This window comes from Mauremys mutica, chromosome 15, assembly GCF_020497125.1.
Source record: "Mauremys mutica isolate MM-2020 ecotype Southern chromosome 15, ASM2049712v1, whole genome shotgun sequence".
In the NCBI taxonomy this organism is placed as follows: Eukaryota; Metazoa; Chordata; order Testudines; family Geoemydidae; genus Mauremys; species Mauremys mutica.
In genome coordinates, this window is record NC_059086.1 from 20,516,548 (window position 1) to 20,543,651 (window position 27,104).

Sequence of the window (27,104 nt, forward strand, 5' to 3'; positions counted from 1 at the left end):
ATAGTTATAGAACCTTCATCTTATTGCCTTTTATGCCACTTGGCTAGTGTAACTCATTTGGTGAGTTAATCTTTCAGATTTTGTTCCCACATGCTTGTGCTACTCTTTTGTACTCATCTGTAGCAATTTGTCCATGATTCCACTTGTTTAGGATTCCTTTTTATTTTCTGGTCATTAAAGAGCTCCTGATGGAGCCATATTGCCTGCTTACTATTCTTTCTATCTTTATTTGTGATAGTTTGGTGTTGCTCCTTTAATATTGTCTCTGAGAAACTGCCAGATCTCGTCAACAGTTTTTTTCGCCTCAGATTTTTTTCCCATGGGACCTCGCCTTTTTGAAATCCATTGTCCTTATTCTGTTACTCCCATGCCGTCCTTCTCATAGAATCTTGAAATCTGTGATTTCATGATCACTTTTGCCCATATTGCTTCCTACCTTCAGTTTCCTAACTAACTCCTTCTTGTTAGTCAGAATCAGGTGTAAAATGGCCATCCTCTGGTTACTTGTTCAATCTTCTCAAAGAAACAGGAGTCCCCAGTACATTGCAAGCAGGGGCGGCTCTACGTTTTTGGCCGCCCCAAGCAGTCATGCCCGGGAGGCGCCCCCGAGCCGCGGGAGCAGCGGACCTCCCGTGGGCATGACTGCGGAGGGTCCGCTGGTCGCGCGGCTTGGCTGGACCTCCCGCAGCTGCGGGCGGTTCGCTGGTCCGGCGGCTCCGGTTGAGCTGCCGCAGGCACGCCTGCGGGAGGTCCAGCTGAGCCGCGGGACCAGCGAACCGTCCGCAGTCATGCCTGCGGGAGGTCCACTGGAGCCGCCGGCCGAGCGTCCCCTCCGCAGTCATGCCTGCGGCAGGTCCGCTGCTCCCGGGGCTCCGGTGGACCTCCCGCAGGCATGACTGCGGCAGGTCCACCGGCCCAGCCTGCCGCCCCCCCAGGAAAGAGCCGCCCCAGGCGGGTGCTTGCCCCGCTGGGCTCTGGAGCCGGCCCTGATTGCAAGAACTTATTGGATACTTTGTGTTTGGTTGAATTATCTTTTCTAACAGATGTCTGGGTAGATAAAGTCTCCCCCCATTACTAACTATGTTTTGAATTTTTCTGTTATATGCATGACAGTCTAGAACATCAGTGTGCAGGGAAAGCGCCTGGGGGGAATTGTGCCTGTTCTGACATGTCTCCTATCGCTCTTTTTGCCCTAACAGGCTGCGGCATAACATCCCTGTTTTGCTCCAGATCATTCCATCCTTCCAGGGACCAGGGAAGGGAAATGGCTGCAGTGGAGCCAGTTGAGGTAGGGATTATCAGGGAGTTGCTGGTGGGTTCCCTTTGGCGGGAGAAGGGCTGTAAATACATAGGCGGTGGACACTTTGTGGGGGTTGGTCAGGAAATACACCAGGTGGAGAAAGGGAGGGGGAAGAGTCTGATAAACCTGAGATTTGTTTACTGTGAGGCCTAGATCCTAGTAATAGACCCATGGGCTTGGTGGGTGGGAATTCCCTGATTTGTGAAACAGAAAACATCCCCACTGGACTGGGCTGGGAAAACTTACCAGACTCTAGTACTGGAGCCTGAACCTCCTAGGCCTGTTGTGAGATACAAAGGGGCACCCGCCAGTGAAGCTCAGGGAAGACACACCATCCCTACAATATGGTTTCTGGCAATGGGGAGGGGGTTCCGATTCACACCAGGGAGTTGTCCCTGGACCCTGCTTGGGGCTCCGTCTCCTGTATCAGCCTCTGGCTAGTAGGTGAGTGGTGAATGTGAAGACCCCTGCCCCCTCTGTCTGCTGGGAGGGCTGAGGGGCGTTCCCTTTCTCCCCTCACCCTTGGGCTTCCTGGCTGCTCTGATGGGGTAGGTGTGGGACTATGTTGCCTGCCTGACTCCCAGAGTTCCCATGTGATTGGCCCTTCTCCCTTGGGAGTAGTGGGGTTGTCACTGGGCACCAAGTACTGAATAGGGGGCTTTTGCTCTTTCAGGGGCCGGTGGCCTTCGAGGAGGTGGCTGTGTATTTCACCAAAGAAGAGTGGGCTCTGCTGGACCCCGTTCAGAGAGCCCTCTACAGAGATGTCATGCAAGAGAACTATGAGAACGTGACCTCGCTGGGTAAGGATTCCTGTTATCAGAAGGGGAAATGAAGAGTTAAGGTTCACAATACCTCACGATGCAACCTCAACTCTGCCTTGTTTCAGCAACACACCAACAGGCCAGTGACACATATACTAGTATTCTACCCTCCCTGCTACAGAACACTTTGGGAACAGAGCAGAGGAGCAGGATAGCACAGAGTCTAACATCTTCTCTTTGCTCAGGCAAAGGTTAGGGTTAGGTCCAGTGTATGGGACAGAAGCTACCCACGCCTGGCCTGCACTCAAACACTGAGCCTACTACACACAATCCATCTCACACTTTCCTAATGTTACCACCCCTTTACCCTTGCAGTGAGGATTCCTTATGAGTCATTGCCTTCACTTATCCCTCACTATGGCACCAGATACTCACAACCCTCGTGGGAAGAACACACCCTCGTGTACCTTTATTGACACAACCTACAACACGCAGCACTGAAATTAGGAACATCTGTTCCTTCAGCTGTCACATGCACCTCTCTTCATATCACAGTCACAGCTCTGCCAAGCTGCTCCAACAATTCCTTCCACCGTTCATTTAAAGCTACAGCTGACACAGTGCATGTAGCAGGAGTGCATGCCGATAAATGCTGGCATTCAAATCTGTACAACGCAACACAAACAGTGGCATGTTCTCTTAGTTCTTCCTCCTATTAATTATTCATCAATACATTTGAATGCCAGGGAATACTATTAGGTCATCTGTCTGACCTCCTGTATAAAACAGACCATACAGCTTCACCTATTTATCATTGTAGTGAGATGAATACCTTGTGTTTTCATGAAAACATCTTCCAGAAAGGCGTCCAGTCTTGCTTTGAACAGTTCAAGAGATGGAAAATTTGCCGCTTCCCTGGGTAGCTAGTTAACCTTTGCACCACCCTTACTAACCTATTTCCAGTGACATTTGCCAGTTCCAGAATTAGGAGATAGGGGCAGAGTTAAGGTTGCATTGCAGGGCTGGTGTGTAGTTTTATTTTCTCATTTGCTGGTTTTCAGAGGTTTTAACTTTCTCCATCATTCACATGCTGGAAGGGCATTAGGCAGCCCTGGAAACGAAAATGATTGGGGGCCGGGGCACATGACTTCTGAGGAGAGGCTGAGGGAACGGGTTATTTAGTCTGCAGAAGAGAAGAGCGAGGGGAGATTTGATAGCAACCTTCCAACCCTAATCTTCTATGATTCTAAGTCTTCTTTGTTCCTGTTTTTTAAAGATATGTACTAAGTTTGCCCTTCTCCAGTCTTCTGGAACCTCATCCCTCCTCCAGACTACTCAGAGAAAATTGCTAATGGTTCTGAGATTGCTTCAGCTAGTTTCTTAAATATCCTAAGATGAATTTCATCTGCTGCTTCAATACATTCAATTTATCTAAATGTTCTTTAACCTGTTCTTTCCCTATTTTGGCTTGCCTTCCTTCCCCTTCATCATTAATATTGTGTTAAGTATCTAGTTACAATTTACTTTTTAGTAAAGATGGAAGAAAAACAGACATTAAATATCTGAGCTTTCTCGATGTCATCAGATATTAGTTTTCTTCCCCACTAAGTCTTTCTCTAGCTCCTATATATTTACAGAACCTTTTCTTATTGTCCACCCCTGGCTTGAGAAACTGAGTTCAAGCCCAATCTACAACAACTACAAAATTATATCTACCCGGCCAGCGCAAGTGTGCAGATCCAGGCTGGGAGGATCTCTCCCAGAGACAGTGTAGAAATACCTATCATGTGCTGCTTCCTAGGCGTTGCTTTTTGCAAGGATGGTCCCCACAGCTCCACTACTCTGAGACAGGCCATTCTGGAGGCAGTGCCCCTTGATGGCACTTCAGTGAGTCCAAATGATTTCAGATTCCTCGTAAACGCCTTCTCTTTTGGGGTGCAGCAGCCAGTAGGTATTAGCAGCAACACAAGACAACCTTTTCAGAACAAGATCGCATTGCTTAGGGAACATCGGATTTACAGATCCCTGGCTTAGTTTGGTAAAGCAAAATTGAACTCTACATTCATTTTGACAGTCCTCTGCCCAGCTTTTCCAAAGCCTCCTCGATCTCCTCTCTCTCTCTCTCTCTCTGTTGTCTTGTCTCACATTTTTTGCTATGGAGAGCAGCACACTTAAAGCTCAGTGGGTTTGCATCCTAGTTCCTGTGTCCCAAGTGCAGTTGTCTTGCTTTCCTCAGACCCAGTCTTTGAGACATCCATTGGCCAGTGTGCTTCATTCATCTGTGGACAGTTCTTGATAGTGTGTCCATGGAAATGGAGACAGGCCTATGTTGCTCCAAGAGCAATTACGTCCCCATCCCAGAAAAGGAATTAACTCCTTCACACCCAATGACTCGCGAAGCACATTGAGAGGGAAACTGACTCATGCATATTTTTCATTTAAAAAACTACTAAATAAAGTCCCCATGATCCCGAGGAAGACAAGGTCCAAGCAAAGGACTATGATAATGAATCATAAAATCACTGAAACGCATGGGTAAAAGGACCTCATGATGTCAGCTAATCCATTCTCCAGCCCTGAGGCAGGACCAAGTACACATAGACCCTGGCTGTCAGGTATTTGTCTAACCCGTTCTTAAAATCCTCCAATGACTGGGATTCCACAACCTCACTTGGTAACCTATTCCAGTATTTATCTATCCTCACAGTTGGAAAGTTTTTCCTAATGTCCAACCTAAACATTCCTTGCTGCAGATAAACCCAAATACTATTTCTCCTACCCCAGTGCACATGGAGAACAATTGATCACCATCTTCTGTACAGCAGCCCTTAACATAGCTGTTATCCGGTCCACCAGTTATCTTTTCTCAAGACTGAACATGACCAATTCTTTCAACCTTTCCTCAGAGGTCACATTTGAGGACCGTGAGGTAGTTCTGTGGATGTTACTTCTGAATGTACGCTAGCAGGTCATGATTGCATTTATCAAGGGAGAGAAAAGAATGTCGCAATACTTGAGACAGGAGACGACGATAGCCTGGGCAAGAGTTTTAGCTGTGTGCATGGATAGGGAAGGTTATATATTAGGGACATTATGCAGAAAGAAACTGCAAGATGTAAAAATAGGTTGCATGTGAGGATCTAGAGAGAGGCCTGTGTTGAAGCACATGTTCAGCACATAGACATGGGTGACAGTAAGGATGGTGATGGTGTCTGCAGTGATACAGAAAAGTGGTGGGGGATGGCTTGGGGGAATATTAAGAGCTGTGTTTTGGCCATTTTAGCTGTTGAGCTTGAGCTGATGGCTAGACGTCGATGAGGAGATTTCAGAGAGACAGGCTGAGATTTCAGCTTGGGCAGAAAGAGACAGGTCTGGAGTAGAGAGTTAGATCTGTGAGTTGTCAGCAGAGAGAGGGTAACTGAATTTGTGCTTGTGGATGAGATTCCCAGAGGTAAGGTACAGAGGAAGAAGAGAAGTGGACCAAGGACAGAGCCTGTGTAATCCCCACAGAAAGCTGGAGATGTTGGGCTGAGGAGGATTGTGCAAGGACTCACTGAGGGAGAGGTCAGAGAAGCAGGAGAGGATACGGGAAGATCAGGTTTCAAGAAGAACATGGTCAAGGGTGTCAAAGGCAGCTGACAAGTTAAGGAGCATGAGGATGGAGTCCAGTTCTGAGCTTTGCCTTGGGAGATGTCATTAGAGACTTCAGCAAAAGCAGTGTCAGTGAAGTGCTACCACCTCTGACGCCCTGAAACGTTCCCTTCCCACCCCCACCAGACCCTGCTGCTTCCTAGACCAACCACTCTCCAAGCCCGTCACGCCCCTTGTCCCTCAAACCCCAGTGTTCCCCTCCCCCAGCTAACTCACATCACCTCCTCAACTCTCCATCACCACCACCACTGCTGGGCCCTCCACTCCCTTTCCCCCATTCCCAGTCCCCCACTCTCCCAGCTCACACCATTACCAGTTCATGGGAGCTCTTCTCTCTGACTCCTTTCATCATCCTCCTTCCACTTTACCCAACCATCCCTGATTCCCTCTATTCCTTGTCCTCCACACACCCCTCCCCTTCGTCCCTTCTGTTCTCAGTCCTCCCTGCCTTGTGTCACCCCACAAACACCAGCTCCCCATCATCTTCTCCCCTCCTCCTACTCTCTGCTCTCCCTTGGCTCAGGGACTACTGAAAGAGACCTTCACACTCTCTCCTGTCCACAGGTGGGTGCACCTAATTGTCACACCCTCCAGGCATTTGGAAAGTTATCGTAGCAGACCACCAGCTCCACTAGATTTAGGGGTCAGCATTATGTTATTTAAAGGCCAACTATTCTAATGTCTCAAGAATTTACATGCTTACTCACATTGTCCTGAAATCACTGCTTACCATGTGGGTGCAGGACAAGGTTAGTGGCCCAAAGATGGGTTTAATTGCTCCAGAGGTTCCTGAGCTACAGCCCTTCTAACACAAGCTTTTGACAAAAAGCACCTTGCTGTTATAACATTCCTTGCACACAACTGGGGCTCAAACTATGGTTCTGATCAGGGCTTTGGCGCGGAGCCTGGTGCTGGAGTGTGGAGCAGCTCCGGAGCAGTGGAGCTGCAGGTTTTTGCCTGGAGCTGGAGCACAGCTCCAAAGCCCTGGTTCTGATTATCCCCTAAATAATGTCAGTCATTTGGCATCTGTTTCAGCTGGTGTACGGCACACTGCCTCTTTGGGGAAGCAGGATTAAGCAAGTTAGTAACTGTAGAGCTTGGAACTTCAGATCAGCAAAAGCCAAACTCATAAGAATGGCCACAGTGAGTCAAAACAGTGCTCCATCTATCCCAGTATCCTGTCTTCCAACAACAGCCAATGCCAGAATCTTGAGAGAGAAAAAACAGAAGGGGGTAATCCATCTTCTGTCTTCCACTCAGAGTACTTGGCAGTCAGAGGTTTAGGGACACCCAAAGTATGGGGTTGCATTTATGACCATCTTGACTAATAGCCACTGATGGTGCTGTCTTCCTTGCATTTATCGAATTCTGTTTTGAACCCACTTATAATTACAGCCTTCACAGCATCCCCTGGCAATGAGTTCCACAGGATGACTGTGCATTGTGTGAAAAAGTACTTACCTTTGTTTGTTATAAAACTGCTGTCTATTCATTTAATCACATAACCCCTAGTTCTTGTATTATGTGAAGGGGTAAATGACGCGTCCTTATCCACTTTCTCCACACCATTCATAGTTTTATAGATCTCTGTTATATCCCCCTTAGTTGTCTCTTTTCCAAGCTGAACACTCCTAGTCTCTTTAATCTGTTAACCCTCATATGGAAGCTGTTCCGTAATCATTTTTGTTGTCCTTCTCTGCACCTTTTTCAATTCTAACATATCTTTTTTGAGATGAGGTGACCAGAACTGCATACAGTATTTAAGGTGTGGCATACCATGGATTTATATAGTGGCATTATGATATTTTCTGTTATTACCTATTGCTTTCCTAACATTTTGCTAGCTTTTTTAATTGCCACTGTACACTGAGTGGATGTTTTCAGAGAACTATCCACAATAATTCCAAGATTTCTTTCTTGTGTGGTAACAGCTAATTTAGACACCATCATTTTGAATCTATAGTTGGGATTGTGTTTTCTAATGTGCATTACTTTGCATTTATTAATACCAAATTTCATCTTCCATTTTGTTGCCCAGTCATTTAATGTTGTGAGATCCCTTTGTAACTCTTCATAGTCTGCTTTGGCCTTAACTATCTTTGGTAATTTTGCCTTATCTGCAAAGTTTGCCACCTTTATGTTTTGTTCAACAACTTTATTAATGATCTGGATGATGGGATGGATTGCACCCTCAGCTAGTTTGTGGATGGCACTAAGCTGGGGGGAGAAGTAGATACTCTGGAGGCTAGGTATAGAGTCCAGAGTGACCTAGACAACTTGGAGGATTGGGCTTAAAGAAATCTGATGAGGTTCAAGAAGGACAAGTGCAGAGTCCTGCACTTAGGATGGAAGAATCCCATGCACTGCTACACGCTGGGGACTGACTGGCTAAGCGGCAGTTCTGCAGAAAAGGACCTGGGGATTACAAGTGGATGAGAAACTGGATATGAGTCAACATGTGCCCTTGTTGCCAAGAAGGCTAATGGCATATTGGGCTGCATTAGTAGGAGCATTGCCAGCAGATTGAGGGAAGTGGTGAGTCACAGATGCATGGGCAATGATTATTCCCCCTGTTCAACGTTGGTGAGGTCACATCTGGAGTACTGCATCCAGTTTTGCCCCCCTCTCCCCCCCTCAGAAAGGATGTGGACAAATTGGAGGGCAATGAAAATTATTAGGGGGCTGGGGCATGTGACTTATGAGGAGAGGCTGAGGGAACTGGGGTTATTTAGTCTGGAGAAGATAAGAGTGAGGGGGGATTTGATAGCAGCCTTCAACTACCTGAAAGGGGATTCCAGTGAGGAGAGAGCTATACTGTTCTCAGTGGTGGCAGATGACAGAGCAAGGAGCAATGGTCTCAAATTGCAGTGGGGGAGGTCTAGTTTGGATATTAGGAAACACTATTTCACTAGGAGAGTGGTGAAGCACTGGAATGGGTTACATAGGGAGGTGGTGGAATCTCCCTCCTTAGAGGTTTTTAAGGTCAGGCTTGACAAAGCCCCGGCTGGGATGATTTAGTTGGGGTTGGTCCTGCTTTGAGCAGGGTGTTGGACTAGATACCTCCTGAGGTCTCTTCCAGCCTTGATAGTCTATGATTCTAGCTCAAGGATGTGGAAGGGTTGGTGCTGGTTAGAGAAAAGGGAGCGTGGATTCTGTGTAGTGGGTGCTTCAGGAAATAGGCGTGCTAGCAATGGGATGAACAAAGGGACACAGCTTTGGCAGGAGTTCTTGGGAATCAGGACAAAGAAACCATTGAGACAGTGGGATGATGGGCTGGAAATGACTGAGGAGCAGAAAATTTGGTAGTGAGGAGGGCTGTGGTCAATAGGAGGGGAGGAGAGAACACGAGTGATTTCATCTGGGATCCCAGCATAGGCGCCAACTTCCGCTCTGCCCGGTGGGTGCTTGACCCCCCCAGCCCCGCCTCTGCACTGCCCTCACTCCACCCCTTCCCCAAAGTTCCCGCCTCCTTCCCGCCCCCATTCCACCCTTTCCCCCAAGTCCCCACCCTTGCCCCATCTCTTCTCCGCCTCCTCCCCTGAGTGTGCCACATCCCTGTTCCTCCCCCTCCCTCCCGGAAAGACCTAAGCACCGCCAAACAGCTGTTAGGTGGTAGTGAGGGGAAAGAGCTGGGAGGGAGGGGAAGGATTGGGGACACGGTGTGCTCAGTGGAGGGGGAGAGGGAGGCGAGGACAGGGGAGCTTGGCTGCTGGTGGGTGTGGAGCACCTGTTCCCATGGGTGCTCCAGCTCCGGAGCACCCACGGAGTCAGCGGCTGTGGATCCCAGGAGGTGAGGAAGGGTGAGAGCAATTAGCGGAAGGGTTTGAAGATCACTGTGATTGACAGGGCTAGCTGCATCTCTGTGCCCTTCTTTGTCTCTCTGAGTGTCCCCCACCTCAGCTGTCAGGCCTCGTGCCTTTCCCACACCTGCAATGTCTCTGGGCCTCTCTCTCTCAGTAAGAAGCAGTTCCAGGAGGATTTCCTCTCCGGCTTGAGTCTTCCCTTTCTGGGACATGCAGTTACCTGCTCTGGGTTTTAGGAGCCCCTTTGCTTGTGAGTGTCTGGCTGTGTGTGTTCCCAGTAGACATGGGCAGAGTTAAATCCCTCATAAGAAGAGTTTCCTGCACCTTTGAGCACCTGGGGAGCTGGCCCCAGGATTTTACTGCTTTAAAATGAGAAGGGGTTAAAATAACAGAACTTCTTTTGTGTGTGACAAATGTCTCATGAATTCACCTGATCTCACTTGTCTTCTTTTCCCTGGGCAGGGTTTCCAGTTTCCAAACCTGATATCTCCCAGCTGGAAAGAGGGGAAGAGCTATTATCCCCGGATCTCCAGGGCTTAGAGGAAAGAGAAATCCTGAGAGGCATCTACACAGGTGAGTAATCATTAAATGAACTCAGTGCCAGAAGGAAACAGCTGGGATTCCCAACAAAGACCTTGTGAGCTCTCTTGATTCAGGCTTGTCTGCAGCAAGTGTCATATCCTCAGGGCAGATATTGCTCATGGCTTCCTATCCATCCTGACTATCTCCTGTCAGTAGCTTCCTCCTTGATCTTCCTTCTCCCTGAGTGTTTAGATGGGACTGGATGTAGAATTGATCCCCTCCTCTCTTCCCTTTGGGAAAGAGTTTGGGGAAATTCAGTCCCTCGTTTTTTTTTCATCTCCAGCTGTTCTTTTCATTTGTTCTCCCCTTTTCCATTCCTATTTCTGATTGTTTTTCTCTGTCCCAGCAGGTGATGGGATGGTGAGTGAGACCTTGGAGCAGAAGCCTCAGCAGGAAGATGATGAGCAAGTCAAACCACGTGGGACATTATTGCAAAGATGCAAAGGGAGTATGTCCAGGAATTGTGAGCAGCGAAAAGCCTGTGAGAGTCAGCACAGGCCAGAGAAGTGGCAGGGAAACCAGCCAACACAGAAAACTGGTAAAGCTGTTAATTGTTGGGGAACTCACAAAGGCCTCAAGGAAACCACGACCCAGCAGAGAATCCCCATGGGAGAGAGAAATAACACATGTGTTGAGTGTGGGAAAAAGTTCAGTAGGCACTCACTGCTTCTTAGCCATCAGAGAATCCACACAGGGGAGAAACCCTATGAATGCTGTGAGTGTGGGAAAACCTTCACTGAGCGCTCAACCCTTATTAAACATAAGAGGATCCACACAGGGGAGAAACCCTACGAGTGCGGCGAGTGTGGGCAAACCTTCGCTGAGCGCTCAACGCTTATTCAACACCAGAGGATCCACACAGGGGAGAAACCCTACGAATGCTGTAAGTGTGGGAAGACCTTTGCTCGGAGCTCACACCTTATTAGGCATCACAGAATCCACACACAGGAGAAACCCTATGAATGCTGTGAGTGTGGGAAAACATTCACTGAGTGCTCATCCCTTATTCAGCATCAGAGGATCCACACAGGGGAGAAACCCTATGAATGCTGTGAGTGTGGGCAAACCTTTGCTCGGAGTTCACACCTTAATAGGCATCAGAGAATCCATACAGGGGAGAAACCCTATGAATGCTGTGAGTGCGGGAAAACCTTCACGCGGAGCTCACACCTTATTAGGCATCACAGAATCCACACAGGGGAGAAACCCTATGAGTTCTGTGAGTGCGGGAAAACCTTTACTCAGGACTCATCCCTTATTAAACATCAGAGAATCCACACCGGGGATAAACCCTATGAATGCTGTGAGTGTGGGAAAACATTTGTCCGGCGCACACACCTTAATAAACATCAGAGGATCCACACTGGGGAGAAACCCTATTAATGTTCCGAGTGTGGGGAATTCTTCCATCAGAGCTCAGCCCGAGGGCATTCTTCGCCAAAAAATTAAAAAGTCTGTGCCAAAAATTAAAAATTCTACGCGCAATATTTAAAAATTCTGCAAAATTCCGCATAAATAAATAATAAATAAATGCAGAGGCTCCAGCCTGGCAGTGGGGAGCACAGGCCACTGGCTTTACGCAGGTGGGAGATCACCCTGCAGCCTCTCCACCCTTGGGACACGGAATCAGTGGTGAGGCTGCATCCAACCCTGACACAGCACAAGGCCTGCCCCAGAAACACAAGCACAAGGCCTGCTAGGCGCTCCAGGTGTGGGGCAGGCAGGCTCAACCACGGAGGAACCAAGTGTGGAGGGACTCAGTGTGGGAGGATCCAGGTGTGGGGTGAGAGGATTCTGCATGGGACAATTCTAGGTACAGGAAGCTCAGTGGAGGTATCTGGATCCACAGAGACTTGTTGTGGGGATTCCAGGTGTAGGGGTAATAGGACTCTGCAAGTACTTCTAGATGAAAGTGGTTGGGGCTCAGCAGAGGGGTCTGGATGCTGCGGGAGTGGGGCTTGGTGGGGGTCTTGGTGCAGTTAGTTGGGTCAGTGGCATGGGGGTGTGATTGTGGGCAGGTGGTGCAGGAGGGTGGAGGTTTGAATGCAGGGAGCTCAGTGGGGGGTGGTCTGGGTGTAGGGGTTGGAATCTGGAGGCAGTGGGGTTCCAGATGCAGGGGATGAGGTTCAGTGGGATGGGGTTTGGGTATGGAGGGCTAGGGATGTTCTGGGTGTACAGGGTGAGGCTTGGTGGGGGTGTCTGGGTATGGGAGCTCCAGATGCATGTAAGTTGGGTGTACAGTGACCCCTCCCCCGATAGCTGAGGAATGATGGGGGGGAGGATGCTGAGTTTCCTGCAGTTTCTGGGGGTGGGTCTGACACAGTCCCAGCCACATCCTCTCCTGCCTCCAGCCCAGCCAGGACTAGCAGCTGATCCCAGCTCAGGGTAGGAACCATTGATTGGGGTGTCCCTAGCCCTGTGGTGATTTACCTCTCTGCCAGAGATGTACCTCTCTGCCTAGCTGCTCCAGGTGCTTGAAATGATGTACCTGCACAGCTGGGGGTACTGCGTGACCGCTCTTGCAGCTTCCCCGTCAAAGTCATTTTTCTGCGGGGAAGCAAAACTGGGAGGGCATGAATTCTGCACATGCTCAGTGGCACAGAATTCCCCCAGGATAACTCTTATTTATCACTAAGGAAGCTGCAAGAGGAGATAAGGGCTGAGAAAATATTTTGTTTTCCTTTTGCTGATGCCCACATAGTGAGCTTTAAAGCAGCATTTGTGTCACCGTTTTCTTTCATTTCTGCCAGCTGAGTTGTGCGCTTTTCCCTTGTGCATCTCAGCCTCACTTGGAGTGAATAACATGGTCTTTTTCATCAACTTCTTTGTCCTATGTCATGGAAGTGTGCGTCCCTCCAACAGGAATGTCAATCAACTCTGGGTGGGGGAACCAGGAATGAACACAGCTAGGTACACGGATGTTAAATCTATCTGGGTCTTGATTCCACTAGGATTTCCCATGGAGTTAGCTAACTTGTATTAGCTATCCTGATGTAAAACTATAACTATTTTTAAAATGAAAGAAAATAGCCCATATATAGTGGGCAGGTTAATTTAGCAGATTTCCTCAAGACTTGACATGATCTCAATCACTGTTCTGTAATCCAAATGAATTTGGGGCATCACATTTAAGCTTTTCTTCCCACTGCAAAGCAATTGTTAGTCACCAGGTTCCCCCTAGGGGCAGAAGGAGCAGACACCCACAAAACACATCTCTTCCTGCCTATTGCATTCTTCACACCTGAGAAGACACAATGACACAACAGTTTAACTTTGATGGCGGGGTCGTGCCCTAAGGAGTCTGGTTACTAAGACTACTGAAGCATGTACTTAGAAAAAGTTGCTTTGATACTAAGCTAATTTCTTAAGTTTGTGTTAGTAAGCATTTTATCTTTATTTTTCTTGTAGCCAAATATGATTGTTATGCCTCATTATCTGTACGCATATAAAATCTCTTTGTAGTTGATAAACTATATGTAACTCTATATAAGCCAGTGTGTTTAAACTGATGTTTCTGAGTAACTATTTGAAATAATCTTGCATATTATTCTCTTAAAGGTTTATTGGACTTCAAATATTGTGTACTGTCCAGGAGATAGTATCAGAGGGATAGCTGTGTTAGTCTGGATCTGTAAAAAGCAACAGAGAGTCCTGTGGCACCTTTAAGACTAACAGATGTATTGGAGCATAAGCTTTCGTGGGTGAATACCCACTTGGTCAGATGCGTCTGACGAAGTGGGTATTCACCCACGAAAGCTTATGCTCCAATACATTTGTTAGTCTTAAAGGTGCCCCAGGACTCTCTGTTGCTGTCCAGGAGATATATTTCTGGGGAAATCTGGGACTGGGGGAGTATTTGGGGGTCACCATTTGGTATAACCAGGGCTGGGGAGAGACAGAGTGTAACCCAAGTGTGGATTGCAGGCTGCAGTTACAGAGACTCAGGGTTTGTCTTGCATGCTGGAAGGTTATTTGTGAGTGGCCCAGGTGGAAGCTACTTCAGCAAGGCATTGTAAGGCACCCAGGATTTCAGGGCATGGGTAATACAGCTACTCATTAGGCTCGATTGTACCTGATATGTAACAGCTCTACAGGACACTACTTCTGAAGTCATCTCCTAGCTAACCCTGAAATGCTGTCGCTAACTGTGGTGATGTGGAGGAAACAGAAGTGTGTTTTTGTTGAAGTCACCCCTCAGCAGGAACTTCAGATGTGTGTGAAATATAATCAGTGTTGAAGCTGAGAGAGCTGCAGGAAAATAAATAACTATTTTTGCTTAGAAACCCCATCTCAGGTAGCTAACAGAGACTGTGACCTAGGCTTATGTCTAGTTCCTAACTGACACCTGTGCCACCAGTTTAAAGGAATAAACTGGTCGTGTTTGCAGAAGCTATTCCTGACTAGCACTGCTGAGATTTTGGGTGGTTTGCTAAATGATTCTACTCCAGGGAAGTGTACTTTTGGCATGGTGAAGGATTTGGTAAGAACTCCGATAGAAATAGGCACCCAGCTGTTGGTTTTCACCCCAGAGAAGGAAGCTATGGAGAGCTATGGCCTACGTCAAATTGTTCCTAGAACACCGCTCCCTTCTTCAGTAGCATCGCTTTCAGCCCCAAAGGATGCCAGGATTAGATTGGAAACAATTGTCCTTTACTATTTGGCACCAAAGTATCATGAGGAAACGAGGACATTCCTTCTCTATGGAGTCCAATCTGGCTGCCTGAATGGACAACAAGGACTTTCATGGGGTGTGAGTGACAGTAACTACGCTTTCCCCCTTTGTAACATAGGGATAATGCCACTGAGCCCACCTTGTGAAATGCTTTGGGGACTAGGGCTGAGAAGCTCCCATAGACAAGCTGCATATTATCGTGACAATAAAATAGTCTGACATTCAGGGATTGGCTACTGCCCCTTCTCTCGACCCCTCTCATTGGACAGGGAAATCTCCCAGGAGAGTTGGAGACACCCTCATCCCTTCTCTTGACAGTGGCTCTGACTGACTTTTCAGCAGGGACTGCTCCGGCCCCAGGCCCTCCACAAACCCAGGCAGCTCTTCCCACTCCCAGAGGATCTTCTGCCTCTTGGCTTCTGTCTGTTTCTACCATGCCAGGGAGAGGGTGGCTTGGAAATGGCGGAGAACCATAAATGTGCCTCCAAGAAATGGGGACCTCTTTACCAGAGAACAGGATCTCTTTCTGTGGATGATGGGAAGTTCATTTAGGCCAGGACGGAGGAGGAATCAGGGCAGGGGAAGCTGTACATTGCGGGGCTTTTCTCATCAAATTGGCTTGAGCCAAAATCTTCATCTCTCCAGCCCACATCTTCTCTCCTTTCTCCCCAAGGTGATAGAAAGGAACTGGGTCACTGATCTATCTAACCAGCCTCTAGGCAGGGCCTTTCTGGGCCAGTAGGCAGACTGACATTCTCCTTCACAGCAGCCTCTTGCACCTTAAGGCCATCATGTTACCTGCACATGTCTGACTGTACACACTCTTTGGGCTCCACTGGGGCTGATTTCCACACTGAGGCTGGCAGAACGAGCCCTGTGTTTACCATGTCACTCAGGGCACTGTGATCCCAGGCAAACCTGAGAGGCAGGGGCTCCAGGCATCTATCAACAACTCCTCGCCTTGCCGTTCCTCCTTGGCCTTCTCTCTCCTTTTGCAGCAGTGTCAGGTGCTCTCATGGTGCCTCCTAGAAGAAGGCAGGAGAGGGGGGCTACAAACCACTACAAGTGGCCTCCCAGCTGCCACATTTCAGGGCCCACCTTGCCCTGCAGACACCTAAGCGGAATTCCTGGGACTCAGATTTTTTTTCCAGGTGTACAATCTCAGCGAGGAAGATCTGAAAGGGAAAGGTGAAAGGAGGATCAGGTTTTTGGACAAAAACACAAGACCCTCTGGTGAAATGCCAGGAGTGCAGCCCAAAACCCAGCTCCTACCTGCAGCCTAAAAAGTCAATATCAAAACATTCCCTCAATTATTCCACCTCCAACTCCCAGTGCTCCCCCAGTGCCACATCTGAACACCCCCCCACAAAAGTAAGACTGTCCTCAAATACCCAGTTCTGACCCCCACATATGATACACCTCAAAGACCCAGCTCCAAACATGCACCTCAAACCCAGGCAGACTCACGATCCCTAACTCCAGCCATTCCTCCAACCTCAGACCCCAGCTCTGAACCGCCAGATACACTCACCCCAAGCTGCGACCGTCCCCTCACACTCAGGGCGTAGCCTGGGCTGCAAGATCTGCACCAGAGCTAGGCCCTGATCTCCTCTTTCAGCTCCCTGGGCCCAGCCACTCCCTGGCTCAGTTTCACCGACCCTGCAGCAGAGGCTGCTCCTCTCTGTACTGTCTGGGATACTTGTCCACCCAGTCCTACTGCAGCCTTGGGCAGCCCCCTCTCAGGTCTGTGGGGGAGTTCAGGGACCCTGGGCAGAGGGCGAACCAGGCAGATGGGCCCCTGCTTCTCCCATCAGGAGAGTGTCCATCTTGACCATGCCTCCAGCCCACACTTCCTCTCTATACAGGAGCTACCCACTCCCCATGCCACCCCCGGTCCCACTATATTGCCCTGCTGCCTGCGATGCTGGAGCAGCCTCCATGCTGAGCTCTCAGCCTCAGACATAGCTCCTTCTGTTACTAACTCTTTTGCTAAAACATAGTGCTCAGCTGGGGAGAGCAATACACTTTCTTACAGAAGACTGGGAGCATCTATTTTAGCAGTCAAGCACTATATTTATTACACAATAATTAGTAATGCACTTGCACAAATTAAGTGAAAAGGAATGTCTGTGCAACAACTGCAAAAGTATCTAAACCAGGTATATTTGTGCTAAAGAACTGGAAAAATCAGACCAAAAGCATAGCTTGTGTTATAGAAGACTTGGTCCCTATTACACTGTAGATAAACTAAGTTAATCTGTGTATTAAATGTGGGTTACTAAAAACAAGATAAATATAAAACAAACAAGCAAAAACATTACAATGTTAACCAAACCAGCCATTTAAGGGTGCATCCCACAGACCGAAGACACCAGAAGAGATCAGTTTCAGAGTGGTAGCCGTGTTAGTCTGTATCAGCAAAAACAACGAGGCGTCCTTGTGGTACCTTAGAGACTAACACATTTATTTGGGCATAAGCTTTCGTGGGCTAGAACCCACTTCATCAAATACAGGAGCAGGTATAAATACGTGAAAAGATGGGAGTTGCTTACCAAGTGTGAGGTCAGTCTAAAGAGACAATTCAATTAACAGTAGAATACCAAGGGAGGAAAAATAACTTTCGTAGTGGTAATGAGAGTGGCCCATTTCAAACAGTTGACAAGAAGGTGTGAGTAACAGTAGGGGGAAATTAGTATGGGGGAAATTAGTTTTAGGTTTTGTAATGACCCATCCACTCCCAGTCTTTATTCAGGCCTAATGTGATGGTGTCCAGTTTGCAAATTAATTCCAGTTCTGCTGTTTCATGTTGGAGTCTCTTTGAAGTTTTTTTGTTGAAGAATTCCCACTTTAGGTCTGTTATTGAGTGTCCAGGGAGACTGGAGTGTTCTCCTACTGGTTTTTGAATGTTATCATTCCTGATGTCAGATTTGTGTCCATTTATTCTTTTGCATAGAGACTGTTCGGTTTGGCCAATGTACATGGTAGAGGGGCATTGCTGGCACATGAGGGCACATATCACATTGTTAGATGTGCAGGTGAACTAGCCCCTGATGGTGTGGCTGATGTGGTTAGATCCTATGATGGTGTCCCGTGAATAGATATGTGGACAGAGTTGGCACCGGGATTTGTTGCAGGGTTTGGTTCATGGATTGGTGTTTTTGTTGTGTGGTGTGTAGTTGCTGGTGAGTATTTGCTTCAGGTTGAGGGGCTGTCTATAAGCAAGGACCGGCCTGTCTCCCAGGGTCTGTGAGAGTGAGGGATTGTCCTTCAGGATAGGTTGTAGATTCTTGATGATACGCTGGAGAAGTTTTAGTTGGGGGCTGTAGGTGACGCTAGTGGTGTTCTGTTACTTTTTTTGTTGGGCCTGTTTTGTAGTAGGTGACTTCTGGGTACCCCTCTGGCTCTGTCAATCTGTTTCTTCACTTCCCCAGGTGGGTATTGCAGTTTTAAGAACACTTGATAGAGATCCTGTAGGTGTTTGTCTCTGTCTGAGTGATCGGAGCAGATGAGGTTGTATCTGAGAGCTTGGCTGTAGATAATGGATCATGTGATGTGGTCTGGATGAAAGCTGGAGGCATGTAGATAAGCATAGTGGTCAGTAGGTTTCTGGTCTAGGGTGGTGTTTATGTGACCATCGCTTATTAGCACTGTAGTGTCTTCTGTGGACTGGTCCAGGCTGAGGTTGATGGTGGGGTGGAAATTGTTGAAATCCTGGTGGAATTCCTCAAGGGCCTCCTTCCCATGGGTCCATATGATGAAGATGTCATCAATGTAGTGCAAGTAGAGTAAGGCATTAGGGGACCAGAGCTGAGGAAGCATTGTTCTAAGTCAGCCATAAAAATGTTGGCATATTGTGGGGCCACGCGGGTACCCACAGCAGTGCCTCTGACTTGAAGGTATAAATTGTCTCCAAATCTGAAATAGTTGTGGGTGAGGACAAAGTCCAGCCACCAGGTTTTCCGTGATAGTATCAGGGATGCTATTTCTGACGGCTTGTAGTCCACCTTTGTGTGGAATGTTTGTGTAGAGAGACCAGTACACAGAGAAGAAATCCCCAGGCATCAAGAAAAGAAAAATGAAAGTGCTTTATAAATAACCAACTGGTCAACTACACCTCAGTCTACCATATATGGACAATTAAGTAGGAAATCAGCTAGAAACCACTAGCTGGACCATGTCCACTGCCATTTCAACTGTATATTATTAAGCAAAGTAAGTTCACATGCCTGTGGTTTTAAATCTTTATCACAGAAATATGTATGAATTTGGCTACTGTGTGAAAGCAACTGTGTTATTGCTGTACACGTTTTACAATGTACATAACATTGCTAAATGCTTTAACCAAACACAAGTAAAAATTAACAAATTAATGGCAGCAAACAACATGAAGGCAAGGAAAAAACAATTAGTAAAACAGTTATTTGTGGTATGTATGGAAGTTCCATAGTAAATACCATAACCAACTCATTAGGGAACATTAAAAAAGGAAAATCACCGATCTTATTAGTAATAAACAGCTCACTGGCATTGCCCTCAGTGTATAACAAAAACACAGTGGTAAACTGGCAATATGTCAAATTATGTAGACAAATTCCCAGTCGGTACCAGTCATAATTTGGGGTCAGTGACACTGAATAACATATGCCTCAGTCAGGATGCAAAACAATCTCATTCAGTGTTGGGTTATTAATATTAAATCGTGGCACAGCAATAAATTGGTTACTGTCCATTCAGTAGATTATCTGGAAGACAACATCTACAGGAAACAACTGGATCTAAAAAGCAGCAAAGAATTCTGTGGCACTTTATAGACTAACAGTCGTTTTGCAGCATGAGCTTTCGTGGGTGAATACCCCTCTGATACTTACCTGGATCTAACTCAACCACTGATGTCTCATAGAGCAATGCAAACCTAAAGAGCATCGCACCATGGCTTGATAGGCCAAGAACGTTGTTGACTTTGCAACTCCAGTGTGTGGCCACAATAATTCAGGCCAATCCAATCGAACAGAGAAGATAGCTCCTCCTGCCCAGGAAAGCTTACCAAATGGTAACAACCAGTAGTAAGGGTAAAGCCTATAACATGGATGGCGAATACTGTGTAGTAACTAATCACAAGAAATTTATAGATGAAGGCCTTATTTGTGATATCGCTACTCCAAATGTTTTGTTTTACTCCTCATATACACAGCACGGTGAGACACACTGTAATAGTGCCTACCCCAGTATTTTAGAACAACTATAAAGCTACATTCCTCAATCAACGTCCCAGACTTAACATCCTCAGGCTCACCACAGGGCACTAAAAACAATTGGAAAGTAAGTGTCTGCATGATATTAGGACCATGCTTTGTTAACAGTAAATCTGGCCAAGCACTTGTGGTCTTCTTGGGCGATTCAACTGAGGCTTGTGGTGCCAGCTCCCTCGCCAGAGTCAGTGCAGCATGCAGAGAGAACGCACATGCAGCTGACAACACCCAGCACTTTCCCTGAGGTCCCTCTCAATTATAGACTCATAGACTTTAAGGTGAGAAGGGACCATTATGATCTTCTAGTCTGACCTCCTGCACAACACAGGCCACATAATCTCACCCACCCACTCCTGTAACAAACCCCTGACCTATGTTTGAGCTATTGAAGTCCTAAACTTGTGGCTTAAAGACTTCAAGGTGCAGAGAATCCTCTAGCAAGTGACCCGTGCCCCATGCTGCAGAGGAAGGTGAAAAAAAACCAGGGCCTCTGCCAATCTTCCCTGGAGGAAAATTTCTTCCCGACCCCAAATATGGTGATCAGTTAAACCCTGAGCATGTGGGCAAGACTCACCGGCCAGACACCCAGGGAAGAATTCTCTGTAGTAACTCAGATCCCATCCCCATCTAACATCCCATCACAGGCCATTGGGCATATTTACCGCTAATAGTCAAAGATCAATTAATTGCCAGAATTAGGCTTTCCCATCATACCATCCCTTCCATAAACTTATCAAGCTTAGTCTTGAAGCCAGATATGTCTTTTGCCCCCACTACTCCCCTTGGAAGGCTGTTCCAGAACTTCACTCCTCTGATGGTTAGAAACCTTCGTCTAATTTCAAGTCTAAACCTCCTAATAGCCAGTTTATATCCATTTGTTCTTGTGTCCACATTGGTACTGAGCTTAACTAATTCCTCTCCCTCCCTGGTATTTATCCCTCTGATATATTTATAGAGAGCAATCATATCTCCCCATAGCCTTCTTTTGGTTAGGCTAAACAAGCCAAGCTCTTTGAGTCTCCTTTCATAAGACAGGTTTTCCATTCCTCAGATCATCATAGTAGCCCTTCTCTGTACCTGTTCCAGTTTGAATTCATCCTTCTTAAACATGGGAGACCAGAACTGCACACAATATTCCAGATGAGGTCTCACCAGTGCCTTGTATAATGGTACAAACACCTCCTTATCACTACTGGAAATACCTCACCTGATGCATCCCAAAACCGTATTAGCTTTTTTCACAGCCATATCACATTGGCGGCTCATAGTCATCCTGTGATCAACCAATACGCCGAGGTCCTTCTCCTCCTCTGTTATTTCCAACTGATGCGTCCCCAGTTTATAACAAAAATTCTTGTTATTAATCCCTAAATGCATGACCTTGCACTTTTCACTATTAAATTTCATCCTATTACTATTACTCCAGTTTACAAGGTCATCCAGATCTTCCTGTAGGATATCCCGGTTCCTCTCTGTATTGGCAATACCTCCCAGCTTCGTGTCATCCGCAAACTTTATTAGCACATTCCCACTTTTTGTGCCAAGATCAATAATAAAAAGATTAAATAAGATTGGTCCCAAAACCAATCCCTGAGAAAGTCCACTAGTAACCTCCCTCCAGCCTGACAGTTCACCTTTCAATACAACCCGTTGTAGTTCCTTATCCACCTTTCAATTTTCATATTGATCCCCATCTTTTCCAATTTAGCTAATAATTCCCCATGTGGAACCGTATCAAATGCCTTACTGAAATCGAGGTAACTTAGATCCACTGCGTTTCCTTTGTCTAAAAAATCTGTTACCTTCTCAAAGAAGGAGATCAGGTTGGTTTGGCACGATCTACTTTTTGTAAAACCATGTTGTATTTTGTCCCAATTACCATTGACCTCAATGTCCTTAACTACTTTCTCCTTCAAAAATGTTTCCAAGACCTTGCATACTACACATGTCAAACTAACAGGCCTGTCGTTACCCAAATCACTTCTGTTTCCTTTCTTAAAAATAGGAACTATGTTAGCTATTCTCCAGTCATACGGTACAATCCCTGAGTTTAGTGATTCATTAAAAATTCTTGCTAATGGGCTTGCAATTTCATGTGCCAGTTCCTTTAATCTATTTTTGTTTATCCTTCCATCTAGTTTAAACGGAATTAGCTCATGATCACTCGAACCAAGGTTGTCCCCTACAACCATTTCTTCTATGAGGTCCTCACTACTCACCAAAACCAAATCTAAAATGGCATCCCCTCTTATGGTTCAGCAACTACTTGGTGAAGGAATCTATCAGCTATCACATCTAGGAAAATCTGAGCCCTATTATTATTGCTAGCACTTGTCCTCCAGTCTATATCTGGGAAGTTAAAGTCTCCCATGATCACACAATTTCCATTAGTATTTACTTTATTAAAAACATTAAAGAGGTCTCTATCCATATCCAAATCAGTTCCCGGCAGTCTGTAGCACACCCCAAGCACTATCTCAGGGGAGGCTCTAGTAGCTTTCTTCCCCAATGTGATTTTTGCCCAGACAGACTCTGTCTTATCCATTCCATCCCTTCTTATTTCCTTACAGTTAACCTCATCATTAATATACAATGCTACTCCACCACCTTTGCCTTTATTTCTGTCTTTCCTAAACAGCACAGACCCTTCAATACCTGTACTCCAGTCATGACTACTATTCCACCATGTTTCTGTTATCCCTATAATATCCGGTTTCGCTTCCTGCACCAGTAACTCTAGTTCTCCGTTTTGTTACCTAGGCTCCTCGCATTGGTGTACAAACATCTTAATTTATACCGTCTGGCTTCACTCGCATTCTTTACTCGATTAGGCCCAGACGTTCTACCGCCAGTATCACCTATTAGAATTGTATCTACACTACCCTTCCTCCGTATGTCCATTCTCCTATCCACGACAGTATCCTTTCTTTCTTGCTTTGTTTTCTTCCCTCTCAATGTTAAAATCCGGTGTGGAAATTACCTGGACATCTCCCAACCATCTCTTCCCAGTTCCTAGTTTAAAGCTCTTTTAATCAGTTGTGCCAGCCTCCATCCTAGAAATCTATTTCCCTCAGGTGAAGTCCATCCTGAGAGAACAGTCCTCTGTCCATGAATGCCTTCCAATGGCCATACATCCCAAAGCCCTCCTTATAGCACCACTGCCCGAGCCATCTGTTGATCGCCATAATTTTGTCACTCCTTTGTAGCCTTTCTCTAGGAACAGGCAGAATCCCACTGGAGATCACCTGAGCCTTGATTTCCTTAAGCGTCTTCCCCAGTCTGGCATAGTGTCCCTTGGTACGTTCCAGCGAGAATCTAGCCATATCATTTGTTCCCACATGAAGGACAATCAGCAGATTCTTTCCTGCTCCCGTTAGGATCCTCTTCAGCCTCGGGTCCACATCCCGTATCTTAGCACCGGGCAGACAGCTCACCCTTCTGTTCTCTGGTTTTGTGTTAGTATTTTATAATTAGAAAGAGAAAAATCTCAGGGCATATTAAATTAATAATAGATAACTGGAGAGAAAGTGGAGCAAAATTGTGGAGTATTTTATATCCATCATTGATATTTGTAGAGAAATCGGTCACACGCTTTGCATTTGATAATATGAGAGAAAACCATCAAGATCTGAGGGAATTCTATTTCGATATTAAATAACTAAGGGGAAAGAGGGGATGTTTGACGGGAATTTATATGAATGACCAATACATAACAGAAAGTAATGGTTCCCCCCGCCCCATCATTCACATGGGTAGCAGGGAGCCCTTTGAGGAGCAACTTTAAGAAGGCAAGGGCGGGGGGGGGGGGGCTGGAGCAGTCAGGAGGCGCAGCCCTGCTCCTGTTCACACCCACTGGACTAAGAGTCACAAGGTTGGTGGTGACGACATCTCCTCTCGCTGGGTGTTGCCTGGGACCCTAACCCGTGGGCAAGCTCAGAGGTTTGCCCCAGATGTCCTGGGTGACCTTAGTCTCTCTGTGCCCTGGTTCCCCTCCTGTAGATTGGGGTAAGAACTCTGCCTCACAGGGGTTTGATGTGGCTAAATATGCTAGTGGTTGTGAGGTGAGAAGGCTCTACAAGGCCCAAAGAGAGGTTTGCAATGGGGGAGCCAGGTGGGATGGGAGAAGGGGGATTTCTACACAGAAGGGGATGGGGAAGGGGAGCTCTGGAGGGATGATTGGGGTTGAGGGGCCGGGGTGGGGTGGGGATGCCTGGGTGGGAAGGGAGTTGAATAGAATTTGCTGCTGTTCCTCCTTTTCCACCCCTGCAGGATTCTCCGGGTGGGGTGTGAACAGGAGCAGGGCGGCTCCTCCTGACCCAGCTCTTTCTTTAAGCTGTTCTGGCTGAATACCCCAGGCCCAATCCAGCTCCCATTGAAGCCTGTGGCTAATCTCCCCGTGTGATGCCAGGGCTGCAGCCAGCTGGCGGGGGGTGAGGAGGTCAAATGGGGGCTTGTTTTCCCCCTGTGCCGGCTCTCCCTGCTCCCCACCGGCAGACACTGGCTCTGCCTCTCCCATCACTTTTGTATGTGTCTGAGGAGCTGAGAGTGCCTGGGGGACCCCTTCCTGGCTCCATGGCCAATAGCAGCATCTTGTCCCTTGCTGGTTCCAAAGTGCCTTGCACTCCCCGCTCAGCTGGCAGAAGGAGGAGGGGGTGTCTGGGGGTCAGGCAGGCAGTGGGGTGCAAATAGGGACCTGGAGCTGGGCAGGGGCTGCAGACAGGACTCTGGGGGAGGGGCAGAGAGCTCTGAGGGGTCGGGGCAATGGGATGGGAGCGGGAAGGCGGGTGTAGCTGACAGTCCGGGTGCTGGTGAGGTAGTGGAGGGGGACGCAGGGGCTTTGCGGCTGGGGATGTGTCACTTAATGAACCAATTGCGCTGCTCTGCTGGGAGCCTTTGGTCAGCACCATTGCTCCAGCACAGGGGTGGGGATGGGGTGAGTGGGGGATGGGGCCTCGGACAATGGGTGGGGCAAGGGGTGTTTGGTTTTGTGCGATCAGAAAGTTGGCAACCCATCAGTGGTGAGCAAAGGAACTGCCAGGGCTGCACCCCCACCAGGGAGAGAGCAAGGAAGCAGGGGGGGGTCCCATTTGTCCCCTCTCCATGGCCCACCCTGAGAGGCCTCCCAGCGCCTCCTTCCAGGGGCGCGCCCCTCAGTGCTGGGGAGCTCAGGTGGGATTAGCTCTTCGAGAGGAAAAAAAGGACTTTAGCAGTTCCTGCTCCAAAGCACCAAGAGAAGTATTATTGGCTAGCAGCCAAGAACCTGCAATTTCTTGTTTTTTCTCCGCCAGAGCCCCCTGCCCCAGCTTGGGCACCAGCTCCTCTCCCAGGGGACCCCGCACCCAGCTGGTGCCCAGGTTCTGCCCAGACAGGCTCCCAGCAGGGTACGCTCAGACATGTGGGCGCCGGCTACAAAACTTACTCCAATTTTACCCTAGTGCAGGGGCGTAGGGTGACCAGATGTCCCGATTTTTGGGTCTTTTTCTTCTATAGGCTCCTATTACCCCCCACGCCCTGCCCCGATTTTTCACACTTGCTGTCTGATCACCCTACAGGGGCAGCACCAGCGTGTTCCTGGTGGGCAGGCTGAGGTGTGTGTGGCGGGGGGGCTGAGCTGAGCCTTAGCCCTCCCTCACCACAAGGCCCTGCCCCTGAACCTCTTCCTTGGCCCACTTGGAGGACAGTTCGCAGTGCTGCCTCGGGGTCGGGAGCAGGGAGCAGGAAGCAGCGAGCGCAGGGGGCAGTGCCCAGGAGCCCTGGCTGGAGTGGGTCAGTCCAGGTCACTGTGGGCAGCCCCGGTCTGGATCCTCCACCTGCTCTTGGTAGTGCAGCCAGGCCGTTGGGGACACGGGCCAGGGGCTGTTCTCGAGTCCCCCGGCCCCCACCCGGCTTAATCCTGCATCGCTGCTGGAGCTCGGTGCCCACCAGCGACTGACATTCTCTCCACTCTTGGGGAGCAGCAGCTGCTATGGGGTGGGGAAAAGGCTAAGACAAATTTTGGGGTGGCCTGAGCCCCCGCAAGTTGATCCCCAGCGCTGCCCCAACACCCCCAAACTGCCTGCTTTTCATGTGCAATAAGTAGGGCCCTACTGATTCACGGCCATGAAAAACGCGTCACGGACTGTCCGTGAAATCTGGTCTTTTAGGTGCTTTTAGCCTACGCTATATAGATGTCAAGGGGGAGACCTGCGTAGCTCAAAGTGGGGGTCCTGACCCAAAAGGAAGTTGCAGGATGGGGTCTCTCCCCTGGTCCTGCCTGGAGCGGGCCCCCCCCCCACGCATCTCCCCTGCCTGAGAGAAAGAGGCGCCTCTCCACCGGCAGCACAAGCAGGCACTGTATATCCTACACTACGCTGGGCATCAACTGCTGTCTGCTGCCCCAGGGTCCTCGTGCCCCCCATTTACTCCCTCCCAGAGCCTTAGGCAGGTGGGGGGTGGAGTTTGGGGGGACAGGTTCTGGGCACCACCAAAATTTCTACAAACCTGCCACCCGTGGGCCATCTTTTACTTCCCTCCAAACCAGAAGAGCCCACAGGACCCCTGCCCCTGCTGGTGCAGAGTGGGAGGGTGGCTCAGCAGCAGAGAGCCCATTTGGGAAGGTTCCCCCAGGGAAGCCTGGAAATCAGGGTCCCCGTCACCAGAATAAAGTCCTCAGGAAGGGTCGACCGAGTCTGGTACGAGGGATTATTTTATTAGCATGGCCCCTGCTGCAGGACCACGGCCACCGGCTACACGGCACCCAGGCGTCCGGGACACAAAGTGGTTACAAGGGAAACAAATTCCTCCGGCGGAGGGAGCAAAGGGGGGGGGGCGCCCCCTGGACAAGATGGGAAGCTGGGAGGGGGGTGACAGCAGCCTCAAGGCTGAGACTCAGCCACTCATCACAGCAGTGGCTGCGCAAAGCGCCACCAGATCCTGTGTCTCTGCACCCCGCTCCCTGCTGCATCCCCGGCCTGCGGGTGGGGCTGGTCACTGCAGCCCCCCACCCCGGGGGGGGGGCTGGTCACTGCAGGACACGGGCGGGGGGGGGGGAGGGGGAAGCTTTCTTCTTGCGCTCTAATTGGTCAGGGCGCTGTCTCCGCTTCCTAT

The 27,104-nt window shown here is 48.4% G+C and overlaps 1 protein-coding gene across 1 annotated transcript; it reads left to right on the top strand.

Annotated features, from left to right (window-relative positions):
- Positions 1–995: 995 nt before the first annotated feature.
- On the top strand, positions 996–11,995 carry LOC123350089 (zinc finger protein 501-like). The gene is made up of 4 exons (XM_044988455.1): positions 996–1,288; positions 1,974–2,100; positions 9,978–10,088; positions 10,444–11,995. Exons 1-4 carry the CDS (start codon positions 1,103–1,105, stop codon positions 11,478–11,480), a joined length of 1,461 nt encoding a protein of 486 aa, XP_044844390.1. The 5' UTR covers positions 996–1,102; the 3' UTR covers positions 11,481–11,995.
- Positions 11,996–27,104: the final 15,109 nt, after the last annotated feature.